Here is a 14,998-nt window from a genome sequence, read left to right on the forward strand (position 1 = left end):
ACGGGCATAACTGGATACTGCAAGACGGAGGTTCCTAGGGTTGTGTCTGGGACAGGAAATATTGGCTAGTGTAATTTGGTTGCACTATCTAGGGAGCAGCTTACAAGCCAGAGGCTGTGTGTGAACAGCCCGGGGTGGGGGTTCTCACAGCAGAGCAGGGTAAGGCTGGCTCCCAGAGTCCAGGATGGGAGTGACCTAGCAGATCACCGGTCCGGATAACACCAGAGGGGAACGTCACAGTCCAAAGATTGACTCTGCGAGGACTTTTGTTCCTGGGTGTTAGGTCATTGGTACTAGGCCAGTGGAACTCCTCGCAAAGATTTTTTTACCTTAGATGGCAGTGGGCAATAAATAAGCCAGGGCCCATGCAGAGCATAAACACTATCCTCTAAATGTTCCAGGCAGTTCCTTTTTAAACAGGGCAAGCGTTCCCTATCAGTTCACTTCTGTGTTTCCCAGATCCCTCCTCATGATCTAAGGCTACTTCTACATTTGGAACTAGGGTTGTGATTCCTGGCTCATGTAGTCATGCTTACTCTAGCTCTTGTTGAACTAGTGTAGCCATGATAACACAGGCAGTGGTAAGTGGTGGCATGGGCTAGCTGGCCTGAATACAAACCCACCTGGACCCCATGGACACATACTTGATTAAACTAGCCTGTGCAGATGCTCTCTCCTCCCTGTGCTGCTCCAGCTTTACTACCACCTTTAGCATGCTATGTCTACAAGAGCTGGAAATCTCACCCCTTACTTGAAGTGTAGACATGTAGTCTTCATGCCACATCAGTGGCACATAGTGGCTTCTTTCAATCTTGTACTGTTAAGATTTTTCGTTTGTTTGTTTTTTACTGTTTTGAGATGTTAGCGGGAGTGTTGCAGTGCATTTTGTAAGCAGCTGGACACTACAAAGCGTGCACTGCCACCCGCCTTTGTTCTTCCTTGTTTCTAATGAGTAACTTTTAAGAATTAGCATGTTTCCTTTGAAAAATGTTGTGTACATTATTTGCAATGGAAGTTTTGTCACTTGAAGGTTTGTGTGAGAAACTGTATTTGGCAAAAGTAAAATAATGAAGACCCTTCTTACTACTTTTTATGGGGGTGACTCTTGTGTGTGTTGGATTGAATTTCTGGAATCCAGATACAAGTGAAGTGTATATATCAAAATCAGGTCTGTTTTTTGATGGGTTACTTCAAAAAGCTATGTTAGTACTTATGGATTTTATTCTTTGTCACATTGTTACCTTTTTATGGGCTGTGCGGCAGTCTTGTCATGTTGAGGAATAGCAAAGGGAGCTACAGTAGCTCTAACAAAGTGAAAAGAGAAATTTGAAAGATGTTCAATCAGAGATAATTCAAAAGGCATTATCTTAGACTCAAGCAGCCAGGGGAGAGCAAGTCCTCACTGAACATAAAGTACACTAAGAAAGGTACAACTTCACACCAAAGCCCTTGAAATTAAATTGATTTAAAAAAAAAATCACTATACCCCCTACATTTCAAGAAGCTAATTAAACATCAATGGAAAAGTTAAATTATTCAAGTCCTAGTTACAGCATTCACATCAAGTGAACTTGTTGAATAATAGAAAGTTCATACGGCATTTGCTTGTGTCCTGATGTAATTGTTCAGTCTGAATTTTTTTTTAATAATCCTAGTTTTATGGCAGTAGAAGTGAAGTAGAATGTGGACAAGTGATAAATATATTCTTACTCTATTCTCTACACTCAGACTATCCAAGTTTTGTTTATATGCTCACCAAATATTCCTCCGTCTCTCAACTTCCACTGCCAGTTTCTTAAGACTCTCCAGCAGTGCCTTGTTACTGTATTTTGGCTTCACTTAACATTAGCTTTTTCTCTAACTTATCCCACCATTGCTGTAACTGGTCTTTCTCTCCCAGTGGCAGCCACAGTGGGTGTGCTTATGCAGACAGGGTTTCATGATGGATACTGCATTTTAATCAGCGTCACGTAATCCAGGTTTAGAGGATGCAATGCTTAAAATGCCAGTTCCTTGTCTTCTCTAGCATTCCCACTGATACTACTATTGGAATAGCTGAACTGGTGGTAACAACAAGCAGAGAAGTTCAAGCATAGATGAGGCTGTAATTCAGGATATGTGTGGTTTGCAGTCAGGAGATGCAGTTGCAGCTCCTGTAGGGATACCTGACCTACATTTTATCTGGCTAGATCACTGCTAACTTGAGTGACAATAGCAGTTATCCATGGCAGCAGGGACAGAAGCGCATGAACCAGCCTCCTGAATATAACCCTACTCAGGACCCTGGATACATACTTGAATGGCTAGCTGCTGCCATTGCTACACTGTTGTTACTTACTTGAGTTAGCTGTGATGTAGTTGATCAGTAGTTCTCAAACTTCATTGCACTGTGACCCCCTTTTGACAACAAAAATTACTACACAACCCTGGCATGGGGGACTGAAGCCTGAGCCTGAACCCTGACTTCAGCCCAAGGCGAGGGGACTGAACCCCAAGCCCCAGCTTTAGCCCTGGGGGGCTTGGGCTTCGACTTCATCCCTGGGCCCTAGCAAGTTTACCGCCAGCCTTGATGACCCCATTAAAGTGGGGTCACGACTCACATTGGGGTCCTGACCCACAGTTTGAGAACTGTTAAGCTAGATCAAAACTGGCTTGGGAATGCCTACAAGCTCATGTGCCAAAGCACACTGTTCTCTCTCTCCACTGACCAGACCTAGTCAGTTTTGTTTATACGCTCAGGAAATATTCCTCTTCACTATTCAACTTCCTTTGACAGCTGCTTAACACTCTTAGCAGTGCTTTGTCACTATGGGTGTGCCTACATAGGCTGCACATGTTCATAATGACAAAGCACTGCTTGAGAGTGTTAAGCAGCTGGTAAAGGAAGTTGAATAGTGAGGAACATTTGCTGACCAAATAAACAAAACTGGATGGGTCTGGTAACTGGAGAGAGAATACAGTGTGCCTTGGAGCATAAGTTTCAGGGGACACAAAGTTCATAAGAAGGAAGAGACTGTGCAAAAGAGACACTCAAACCTCCCATTTTTTTCAGGGATGTGTTAAGTGACTTTGACAATGTGAAAAGTTGGACAAATGTCTAATGAAGCATTTCAATCAGAAAAGCCATGAGTGAGCCAGACAGAGATGGTTGTGGAGGCTCAAGATTGAGTGAATGTGCTTTGAAAGCAGAGTCCTGGGGCAAATTGCACTACTAGGCTAGGATGTATGATTGCATGTGGCCAGTGAAAAAGCTGAGAGTACAGAATTTAGGGGTAGTTCACTGTAAAAATGATAAACAAAAGAAATATTATTTTTCAATTCACCTCATACAAGTACTGTAGTGCAATCTTTGTCGTGAAAGTGCAACTTACAAATGTAGATTTTTTTTTGTTACATACCTGCACTCAAAAACAAAATAATGTAAAAGTTTAGAGCCTACAAGTCCACCCAGTCCTACTTCTTGTTCAGCCAAAACTGCTAAGACAAACAAGTTCGTTTACATTTACAGGAGATAATGCTGCCCGCTTCTTATTTACAATGTCACCAGAAAGTGAGAACAGACGTTCACTTGGCACTTTTGTAACTGGCATTGCAAGGTATTTATGTGCCAGGTATGCTAAACATTCGTATGCCCCTTCATGCTTCGGCCACCATTCCAGAGGACATGCTTCCATGCTGATGATACTCATTAAAAAAATAACGCATTAATTAAATTTGTGACTGAACTCTCTGGGTGAACATTCTGCCATATATTTCATGTTATAGCAGTCTCGGATGATGACGCAGCACATGTTGTTCATTTTAAGAACACTTTCACTGCAGATTTGACAAAATGCAAAGAAGGTACCAATGTGAGATATCTAAAGATAGCGACAGCACTTGACTCAAGGTTAAGAATCTGATGTGCCTTCCAAAATCTGAGAGGGACGAGGTGTGGAGCATGCTTTCAGATGTCTTAAAAGAGCAACACTTGGATGCAGAAACTACAGAACCTCAACCACCAAAAAAGAAAATCAATCTTTTGCTGGTGGCATCTGACTCACGATGATGAAAATGAACATGCATTGGTCCACACTGCTTTGGATTGTTATCGAGCAGAAGCCATCATCATCATGGACTCATGTCCTCTGGGATGGTGGTTGAAGCATGAAGGGACATGTGAATCTTCAGCAAATCTGGCACATAAATATCTTCCAATGCAGGTACCGTGCGAATGCCTGTTCTCACTTTCAGGTGATGTAAACAAGAAACAGGCAGCATTATCTCCTACAAATGTAAACAGACTTGTTTGTCTGAGCGATTGGCTGAACATGAAGTAGGACTGAGTGGACTTGTAGGCTCTAAAGTTTTACATTGTTTTATTTTTGAATGCAATTTTTTTTACATAGTTCTACATTTGTAGGTTCAACTTTCATGATAGAGATTGTATTACAGTACTTGTAATGGGGGAATTGAAAAATACTATTTTTTTTGTTTTTTTACAGTGCAAATATTTGTAATAAAAAATAAATCTAAAGTACATTTTGTACTCTGTGTTGTAACTGAGATCAACAGATTTGAAAATGTAGAAAACATCCAAAAATATTTAAATAAATGGTAATTTATTATTGTTTAACAGTGATTAATTGTCATGAATTTTTTTAATCGCTTGACAGCCCTACTTATTTCACAACACCAAAACATGATAGCTGCTTAGGATACATATTTTAAAAAAACAGCTTCCTTTGATCCTTTTTAAAAGATGAGAAGTATTGGATGGATAAGGGACAGAGAGATAAAGAAGGAAACTGATTATAGTAATAGGATCATATGGAGACTCAGTTCTGGCATATATATTTTTACAGATATGAGATGGAACTTCAGCTTTTTGGTATCTTTTTAAATTATCCTAGTTCTTGCAGATCAGTGGTTTTCAATCTTTTTTTCATTTGCGGACATCAAAAAAATTTCAAATGGAGGTGCAGACCCCTTTGGAAATCTTAAACATAGTCTGAGGACCCTCTGTGGACCACAGGTTGTAAACGATTGTTGTAGATGGTAGTACAGAAGCAAGGTTAAAAGTGGATTTAAATAAGGAGAGGAGGGAGTGTGGCTTGGCATTCAGGTTTTAGGAGGCATGCCACATGTAGGAGTATCCGTGATGAAATGAGCAGACATGGAAGAGCAAGGAAAGCACTCAGTGACCTTATGGAGGTGGAGCCAACATAGGTTTGGTTTGAGGTGATGATCTCTTGAGTAGCTAACACAAATCTGAGTCTACTTACCTGCTGATTCTTAATTACCACTTGAACAGGTCTTTCAGAGGCCTCTGCAATTAACTTGTAAAAAATCAACACTCTTAGATTGTTTTGAGATAACTAATTTATAGTCTGACCTTTGCAGCAGACTGCAGCAAAAAAGGGGGGAGATTAAAAAAAAGTCCTGATCACTAATACTCCTGTAAAAAGAAATATAGCTTTAAGTGCTAGATGGTGCCAGCACAACATAACACAGTCCTGTATTGCTCATGTGGAACTGCACTTCCTATGGGAATTCTGAGAGGGATTCTTCCTCTCCTCGTATGAGGGTGAATCAATGCATTTCATCATCCTTTTGGATCCTTCAGTCTTATCTGTCATGACCTGCAGACTTTGCTGGAAGCTGGGAGTTGATCGTCCTTATCCTATGTAGATAACTGTTACAGGGAACATCTTGGTATTTTTTTAAAAATAGATGTACCCCAGAAATAATGTATTAAATAAGATGAGTTGTGGGGGCCAAAAGTTCATCCCTCTGAGTAGACTAATTTCCTTGTAAAGCTTCAGATTGACGTTAGTGTCTTCTCTATTGGAATGGTTTTAATAAATTCAAGAAAACTTGAAAGAATTCAAGTCAGGTGCTAGTTTAATTTTGGACTGTGAAAATGATTGGCAATCTACTCACAATATTTAGGCTTGAAAGCGTTAGTGTTAAATGTCAATATGTTAACATCAAGTTTTTTTCCTCTCCCTCTAGCTTTCTCCTCAAATCTTTGATGAACCTGTGATCGCTAAAGAAATGTATGAAGTTGCAATCTCTCTGATTCAATTGTTTGATGAGTTGGAAATGAAGGAAAGTGGGTAAGATATACTCCGGGTCTGTTTGTGAAGAACTTGTGACTCAGTTGAAATGAAACTCGAATTAGGGAATATGATTCTTTGCAGTACCTCTATTAGAATTCTGACATGGCTTTAATTTTTTTGCACTTTTCTTCCTTTTGTCTTGAATGGTGATTTATTGGCTTGATTTCTGCTCAGATTAATTGTATTTAGACTCCTTCTAGCTTTTATTGAATTTCTTGAATTTTTAAAAATACTCTCCAGGGCACAATGTGTAAGTGACCATTAAAGCTGTGTCAGTTAAAAACTTTATAGACTTTTTGCTGCAGGCTGGAATTGAATGTTATTTATATCAGGGCTTTGGAGCGGAGCCCGGAGCTGGAGCGTGGAGCAGCTCCAGAGCAGTGGAGCTGCAGGTTTTTGCCTGGAGCTGGAGCACAGCTCCAAAGCCCTGCTTTATATGAAACAAAGAACCAGAACTCGGATTTGTTTTATTAACAAAGGAATGAAGGAAAGTGTAATACATAAGAACCAATGAAGGCTGATGTCTTTTCTTGTTTGTATTTTTTAGACTTTCATGCTTATGTACATATTAGGTTAGAATGTAGAACAGATTAAGGCGATTTCATTTGTCTTGCTCTATAGCATTTTGTAAATTGGTATTCAGTATCTGCAAGAATGTGGTAAAAAAAAATCTAGAACTCAGACTAGTGCTGAATAGCAACTTAAAGCTACACTTTTCTGTCATGCTTTGTTCTGATTTTTTTTACACTAATTTATAAATATATATTGAAGAAATAACTTCACTTTTTAGACTGAAAGCTTTTTTTAATGTTTTGTGAGCTTTTGACGTTTTGGAAAAAACTCATGAAACTTAAACTTTCAGATTGCACTATAAAATGTAAATTTTGATGGGGATATTAATGTGATAAGTATGTGCTCATTTATCACTTTCATTATGAGGAATTTTTGATCTTTCTCCTTTTTTTTCCTGAAGAACTGAATACTTCCTATAGTGCTGCTTTGTTGGAATATTTTAGAATACTAGGCAAAAGTACTATATAAAACGTTCTCATTACCAATATTAATATATTATTGTAGTTTTTAATTTCAGAAAGGGGCACTGCTCATAATAGGAAGAGACATTAGTACATTCCAGTGAAAATGAACATTTCTGGTATTGATATCATTAAAATATTTGTTATATGTACAGTAAGGGAATAGTGATTTTTCATGCTACATTTACAAAATATTTTATAATAGTATGAAGTTACTGCTACCAAGTGTAAGATTTTTGTATTACATTAAACTGATTTGTGGCCTCTGGTCTCTGTCACACACAGGCTTACGCAGAGTGATGTCTCTAGCCGTTCATGTCATGGCTTAGCTTATTAGTGCTTATGAAAGGAATCTGTTTGTTTGCTATTGTAAAACTAACTTATTCAGTTATAGCTCATCATAAAGAGCTTTGCAATTTTCCTTCCCATTACATGCCACTTACAATAGGAAAAGATTTTGTTAGAGCTATCTAACATAGCATATTTTTAAAGTAAGGATAGAGTTTATGCTTCACAAATTTTAACAAAATGAAGTTAATACTGTATTAATTCTCAAGTAGTGATACTCAGAGAGAGTTTTTTATATAACACAATTTTGTAAGGGAAACGGGAGTACTTTTACATGTGACATAGTTCTAAAGGCCACGGAGCAGATTTGCTTTCAGTATTTATCGACATGTTTTATGGAAAATATAGCTTTAGGTAATGTTTTGTATCGTGTCTCTTCAATGAACTTAAATAGCACAGCTTATAGGAAAAGTGCACTTTTGTTACTCTTACAAGATAAATATAATAGGGTGAGGTTAGTAAAGTGTGAAATTAATTAAAATATATTTTTAATATTAGGGAGAACAAAAATTTGGGCCTTGTGTCAGAGCGTGGCAGTGTGTTGGTGTTTCTGCCAGGTGGGTACTGACATTTTTTCGCTGTGGTTTCGCTGAGGGGATGAAGCTTGTTAGCGGGTATTGAAATGACAGCTTTTTTTCTCTGACATCGCTCCTCTTCTAATTGATAACGTAAGCATCAGAACATACATCAGTCTTCCATTTTACCCCCCCAACCCTATATGAATATGGCAGCAAATAAAAAGTGACCTTCATTGTAAAATACTGTATTCTAACCTTAGCATTTTCAAATAAAGTTACCAACTCCCTCCCCCTCACAAATTTTCAGCTACTGGGTTAAATGTTGAATCATACCATATTTGAAATTCTGCATTCAGTTTCTCCATTCTATATAATTACACAGCTCCTTCATATGACAGTATGGTCAGTAGTGCCTCATATCCAGCCTTCATCTAGATCCTTGAAGTAGGAGTTAAACTTTTTTTTTTTTTTTCTGTATGTTGCTTAGCTCATTTTAAGCATTCAATAAAAAATGTGTAAGGGACCACACAGCATTTCATGTATGAACAAGAGGCTGTATTGTTTTTTTGAAGAACCAATTTAAGTTGAAAAAACTTAAACTTGCTAATTAACCTTTCCAAAAGTACAAATCTAGTTGTGTAACTACTACCAAACAAAAGCCACGTGTCAAGTAATTCGTGTAGGGCTGTCAAACAATTAAAAAACATTAATTGCGATTAATCACTAGATGAAAAAAATAATTGCGATTAAAACTGCGATTAATCACACTGTAAAACAATAATAGAATACCATTCATTTAAATATTTTTGGATGTTTTCTACATTTTCAAATATATTTATTTCAGTTATGACACAGAATACAAAGTGTACCGTGCTCACTTAATATTATTTTTTACTAATATTTTCACTCTAACAAATAAATATTTTTCAGTTCACCTCATACAAGTACTGTCGTGCAATTTATTTATCAAGAAAGTGCAACTTGCAAATGTGAAAAATTTTTTTTACATAACTGCACTCAAAAATAAAACTTGTGTAAAACTTTAGAGCCTACAAGTCCACTCAGTCCTACTTCTTGTTCAGCCAATCCATAAGACAAACACGTTTGTTTACATTTGCAGGAGATAATGTTGCCTGCTTCTTATTTACAATGTCACCTGAAAGTGAGACCAGGCATTTGCATGGCACTGTTGTAGCCTGTGTTGCAAGGCATTTACGTGCCAGATATAGAATCATAGAATATCAGGGTTGGAAGGGACCCCAGAAGGTCATCTAGTCCAACCCCCTGCTCAAAGCAGGACCAATTCCCAGTTAAATCATCCCAGCCAGGGCTTTGTCAAGCCTGACCTTAAAAATATCTAAGGAAGGAGATTCTACCACCTCCCTAGGTAACGCATTCCAGTGTTTCACCACCCTCTTAGTGAAAAAGTTTTTCCTAATATCCAATCTAAACCTTCCCCACTGCAACTTGAGACCATTACTCCTCGTTCTGTCATCTGCTACCATTGAGAACAGTCTAGAGCCATCCTCTTTGGAACCCCCTTTCAGGTAGTTGAAAGCAGCTATCAAATCCCCCCTCATTCTTCTCTTCTGCAGGCTAAACAATCCCAGCTCCCTCAGCCTCTCCTCATAACTCATGTGTTCCAGTCCCCTAATCATTTTTGTTGCCCTTCGCTGGACTCTCTCCAATTTATCCACATCCTTTTTGTAGTGTGGGGCCCAAAACTGGACACAGTACTCCAGATGAGGCCTCACCAATGTCAAATAGAGGGGAACGATCACGTCCCTCGATCTGCTCGCTATGCCCCTACTTATACATCCCAAAATGCCATTGGCCTTCTTGGCAACAAGGGCACACTGCTGACTCATATCCAGCTTCTCGTCCACTGTCACCCCTAGGTCCTTTTCCGCAGAACTGCTGCCTAGCCATTCGGTCCCTAGTCTGTAGCTGTGCATTGGGTTCTTCCGTCCTAAGTGCAGGACCCTGCACTTATCCTTATTGAACCTCATCAGATTTCTTTTGGCCCAATCTTCCAATTTGTCTAGGTCTTTCTGTATCCTATCCCTCCCCTCCAGCATATCTACCACTCCTCCCAGTTTAGTATCATCCGCAAATTTGCTGAGAGTGCAATCCACACCATCCTCCAGATCATTTATGAAGATATTGAACAAAACCGGCCCCAGGACCGACCCTTGGGGCACTCCACTTGATACCGGCTGCCAACTAGATATGGAGCCATTGATCACTACCCGTTGAGCCCGACAATGTAGCCAGCTTTCTACCCACCTTGTAGTGCATTCATCCAGCCCATACTTCCTTAACTTGCTGACAAGAATACTGTGGGAGACCGTGTCAAAAGCTTTGCTAAAGTCTAGAAACAATACATCCACTGCTTTCCCTTCATCCACAGAACCAGTAATCTCATCATAAAAGGCGATTAGATTAGTCAGGCATGACCTTCCCTTGGTGAATCCATGCTGGCTGTTCCTGATCACTTTCCTCTCATGCAAGTGCTTCAGGATTGATTCTTTGAGGACCTGCTCCATGATTTTTCCAGGGACTGAAGTGAGGCTGACTGGCCTGTAGTTCGCAGGATCCTCCTTCATCCCTTTTTTAAAGATTGGCACTACATTAGCCTTTTTCCAGTCATCCGGGACTTCCCCGGTTCGCCACGAGTTTTCAAAGATAATGGCCAATGGCTCTGCAATCACAGGCGCCAATTCCTTCAGCACTCTCTGATGCAACTCGTCCGGCCCCATGGACTTGTGCACGTCCAGCTTTTCTAAATAGTCCCTAACCACCTCTATCTCCACAGAGGGCTGGCCATCTCTTCCCCATTTTGTGATGCCCAGCGCAGCAGTCTGGGAGCTGACCTTGCTAAACATTTGTATGCCCCTTCATGCTTCAGTCACCATTCCAGAGAACATGCTTCCATGCTGATGACGGGTTCTGATCGATAATGTTTCAGAGCAGTGTGGAGTGATGCATGTTCATTTTCATAATCTGAGTCAGATGCCACCAACAAAGTTGATTTTCCTTCTTGGTAGTTTGGGTTCTGTAGTTTCCATATCGGAGTGTTGCTCTTTTAACACTTCTGAAAGCATGCTCCAGACCTCGTCCCTCTCAGATTTTGGAAGGCACTTCAGATTCTTAAACCTTGCGTTGAATGTTGTAGCTACATCTTTAGAAATCTTACACTGGTACCTTCTTTGTGTTTTGTCAAATCTGCAGTCATCTGATACTACCATAACGTGAAATATATGGCAGAATGTTTGTAAAACTACAGAGCAGAATATATACAATTCTCCCCCAAGGAGTTCAGTCACAAATTTAATTAACACGTTATTTTCTTGATGAATGTCATCAGCATGGAAGCATGTCCTCTGGAACAGTCTCTTTTTAATCTCTCCTCATATGGAAGCTGTTCCATACCCCTAATCATTTTTGTTGCCTTTGTACCTTTTTCAGTTCCAATATATCTTTTCTGAGAAGGGGCAACCAGAACTGTACAGAGTTTTTAAGGTGTGGGTGTACCATGGATTTATATATAGGCATTATGATATTTTCTGTCTTATTATTTATCCCTTCCCTAATGGTTCCTACATTCTGTTAGCTTTATGACTGCCGCTGCACACTGAGCAGATGTTTTCAGAGAGCTAGCCATGATGACTCCAAGACCTGCTTCTTTAGTGGTAACAGCTCATTTAGATCCCATCATTTTGTATTTATAGTTGGGATTAAGTTTTCCAATGTGCATTATTTTGCATTTATCAACACTGAATTTCATCTGCCATTTTGTTGCCCAGTCACCCAGTTCTGTGAGATTAAAAGATTGAAATAATTGGGTTTTAATCTGGAGAAGAGAAGACTGAGGGGGGGACATACGTTTTCAAGTACATAAAAGGTTGTTACAAGGAGGAGGGAGAAAAATTGTTCTCGTTAACCTCTGAGGATAGGACAAGAAGCAATGGGCTTAAATTGCAGCAAGGAAGGGTTAGGGTGGACATTAGGAAAACCTTCCTAACTGTCAGGGTATTTAATCACTAGAATAAATTGCCTTGGGAGGTTGTGGAATCTCTGTCATTGTCTAACCTGCTCTTAAAAATCTCCAATCACCTGTTGGGGATGGTCTAGATAATATTTAGTCCTTTTTTGCACGCAGGGGACTGGACTAGAAGACTCTCAAGGTCCCTTCCAGTCCTATGATTCTATCCCCTTTAATAAATCCTTCCTAAGGGATGTCTCTGTCCAAACCATGTGCTCCTCCTCACCTGTCCTCTTTCCCCCAACCCTTAGTTTAAAAACTCCTCTGTGACTTTTTTAGTCTTATATTCCAGGCATTTGGTTCCATTTTAGTTTAGGTGGTGTCCAGTCTTCTTGTATAGGCTCCTCTTTTTCCAAAAGATTCCCCTGTTCCTAATAAACCAATGTCTCATCCATGCATTGAGACCCCGCAGTTCTGCCTGTGTAACTGGAAGCATTTCAAAGAATGCTACCATGGAGGTCCTGGACTTTAATTTCTTACATAGAAGTCTAAATTTGCCCTACAGGACCTCTCTCCTGCTTTTCCCTACAATATTGGTACCTATATGTACCATGACCACCAGCTCCTCCCCAGCACTGTACGTAAGTTTTTCTAGATGTGTCAAGAGGTCCTCAACCTTTGCACTCAGCAGACAATTCACCATGCGGTTCTCCTGGTCATCATAAACCCAATTATCTGTATTTCTAATAATCAAATCTTCCATTACTATTACCTGTCTCTTCCTAATAACAGGTTCCCTCCCCCAGAGAGGTATCCTGAGTGCAAGAGGATACTCTGATGTCATCTGGAAGGAGGGTCCCAACTATGGGATTTTTTCCTTCTGCTCCAGCTTGATATTCTCCTTCCTCGAGACTTTCATCCTCCTCAACAGCACAGAGGTTGTCAGACTGGGGGAGGGACCACTCTGCTATGTCCTAGAAAGTCTTGTCTGCTTATCTCTGTCTTCCTTAGCCCCTTCAGTTTAGCCACTCTGGTTTCAAGAGCCAATACTCGATTCCTGAGGGCCATGAGCTGGTTGCACTGAATATGCACGCATGCCACCTGCCCACAAGGCAGGTAATCATACATGCTGCATTCAGTGCAATAAATTAGGTAGCCATCCCCCAGCTGCTGGACCCCCCCGCCTGTATGATGTTTACTCTTGCAGAGGTATTGTTTGTACTTTGGGTATGTTTTTGGGGGTTGGGGGATATTGGCCTAAGTATAACGAATGTTTATTTGGTGTATCTGGATGTGTGCTCCCTCACAAAACTCCCCTGTTCACTTGCTCCTCTGGTTGCTTTCGAGCTGGCTTTTAAAATCCCTGTTCTCCCTGGGTTAGCCCCAGCTCCTTGTCAAGGGAGTCTAAAGAAATTAGGGATTAAAGGATGGCAGGCTAGAGTCTTGCTGGGACTTGTCCTCTGTCTTGCCTAGCAGGCTGGTAGGATCAGCATGCAGACCACCAAGGAGACCACACTATAAACTTCAGGGAAGCAGAGACTCGTCAGGGAAGCAGGCACATAACAAACTCACCCAAAGGTCATGTAGTCCCTCCTCCTCCACGTGAAGAACTCCCTTGCAAAACTCCTGTCTGATCACTAGCTCCTGTTTATTCGCTAGCTCCTGTTCACTAACAATCTAGTGGACTTCTTGAGCCGACGATCTGTCACAAGTGATCACTGTGGAGGTCTATTATCAACCCAGTATTTCATTTGTGAGGAATTCTCTTAATAGACTTGTTCACCACCAAAGTGGCCCAGAGGTTCATTACAGGACACTTTCATCCTACCATGGAATCAAGGCCTTGTGTAGACTTTGCTACCAATTCTCCTGATTTCCAGAGGAGACAGGACAGAGCCACACTAACCCTAAGAACTCCTTACTGGCCAAGACAATTCTGGCTAATACACATCTCCAGATGGCTGTTCAGCGTCTCGTTCCACTTCCAGACTGTCTGGATATAATAATGCAGAAACAAAATTAGGTACTGCACCCAGCCGTGAAATCACTGCATCTGACAGACTTGGATGTTGGCTTGTTGAGTGCTCATGCCAGGTCCAAGAAATCCTTATGTAAACACAGGCCTTCCCAAAAAGGACTTTGTCAAAAAGAGCACTTTTCAGTCTGGGCAGGCCAACATGCTTGTGACCCAGTACAGGCTCCTATACCAAAGATGCATGTCTACTTCCTGCATTTGAGACACTCTGAGCTTTCGTTCAGTTCCATAAAGATCTCCATGATCTTGCCATGATCTCTGCCTGCTATCCACCTGTTCAGTCCTGCTCAATCTCCTCGCATCCCACAATATCAAGATTCCTGAAGGCATTGTTATATATATACATACTGGTCAGAGAATCCTCCTCATGCATGGGATCTCAACATCATTCTTGTGAACCTTATGGTATCTTCTTTTGATCCACTTTTGAAATACAGTGTACCCTGCTGTAACATCTTCTGGAAGGGCCAGCAAACTCAAACTTATGTCTGACGCCCTTCCAAACCCTTCTCAGTTTTACCTCTTTTGTCCCAAGTGGTTATTCAAATTCAGTGTGTTGTGGGTCATTCCAGTTACAAAATGAAATTGATGATGGAGTTAAGTATTCCTTTGGTGCAATCTTGTTTATTTACAAAGAATGTACAAAATCTTGTTTCCTTGAATACAAGAGGAACTAAACAGGAGACTGTTCCTTTGTTTGGTTTTACAAGTCCATCTTTTCAGTCAGCTCACTATACCCAAAAAGCTTTCTTTTAGCTTTCTCTCAGGGCCACGTTACTAGCCTTCTGCTCTGTCTGCTTTGCTTTCTCTTGCTGGTGCTTCAGTTTCTGCTGTGTCTGTCTTATATGCTTTTCTGGTCAAACAATACCCAGCAAAGCCTTCTGCGCACATAGTTCTAGTTTCTGGGTGGGCTTACATACCCCTTTTTTGCAGCCCCAACCCAAGACAGAGGATCCTGTTTCCTACAGCGGTCCTAA

At 40.5% G+C, this 14,998-nt stretch overlaps 1 protein-coding gene across 1 annotated transcript in view; it reads left to right on the forward strand.

The window, feature by feature from the left end:
* The window catches only part of TDRD9 (tudor domain containing 9), a 151,152-nt gene that overhangs the window by 64,429 nt on the left and 71,725 nt on the right, over positions 1–14,998 (forward strand). The window contains exons 8-9 of the mRNA XM_073349793.1: positions 5,995–6,098; positions 7,982–8,040. Coding sequence (XP_073205894.1) covers positions 5,995–6,098; positions 7,982–8,040 — 163 coding nt within the window. The remainder of the gene's footprint in view (positions 1–5,994; positions 6,099–7,981; positions 8,041–14,998) is intronic.

The sequence above is a fragment of the Lepidochelys kempii genome, chromosome 6, assembly GCF_965140265.1.
Source record: "Lepidochelys kempii isolate rLepKem1 chromosome 6, rLepKem1.hap2, whole genome shotgun sequence".
NCBI lineage: Eukaryota > Metazoa > Chordata > Testudines > Cheloniidae > Lepidochelys > Lepidochelys kempii.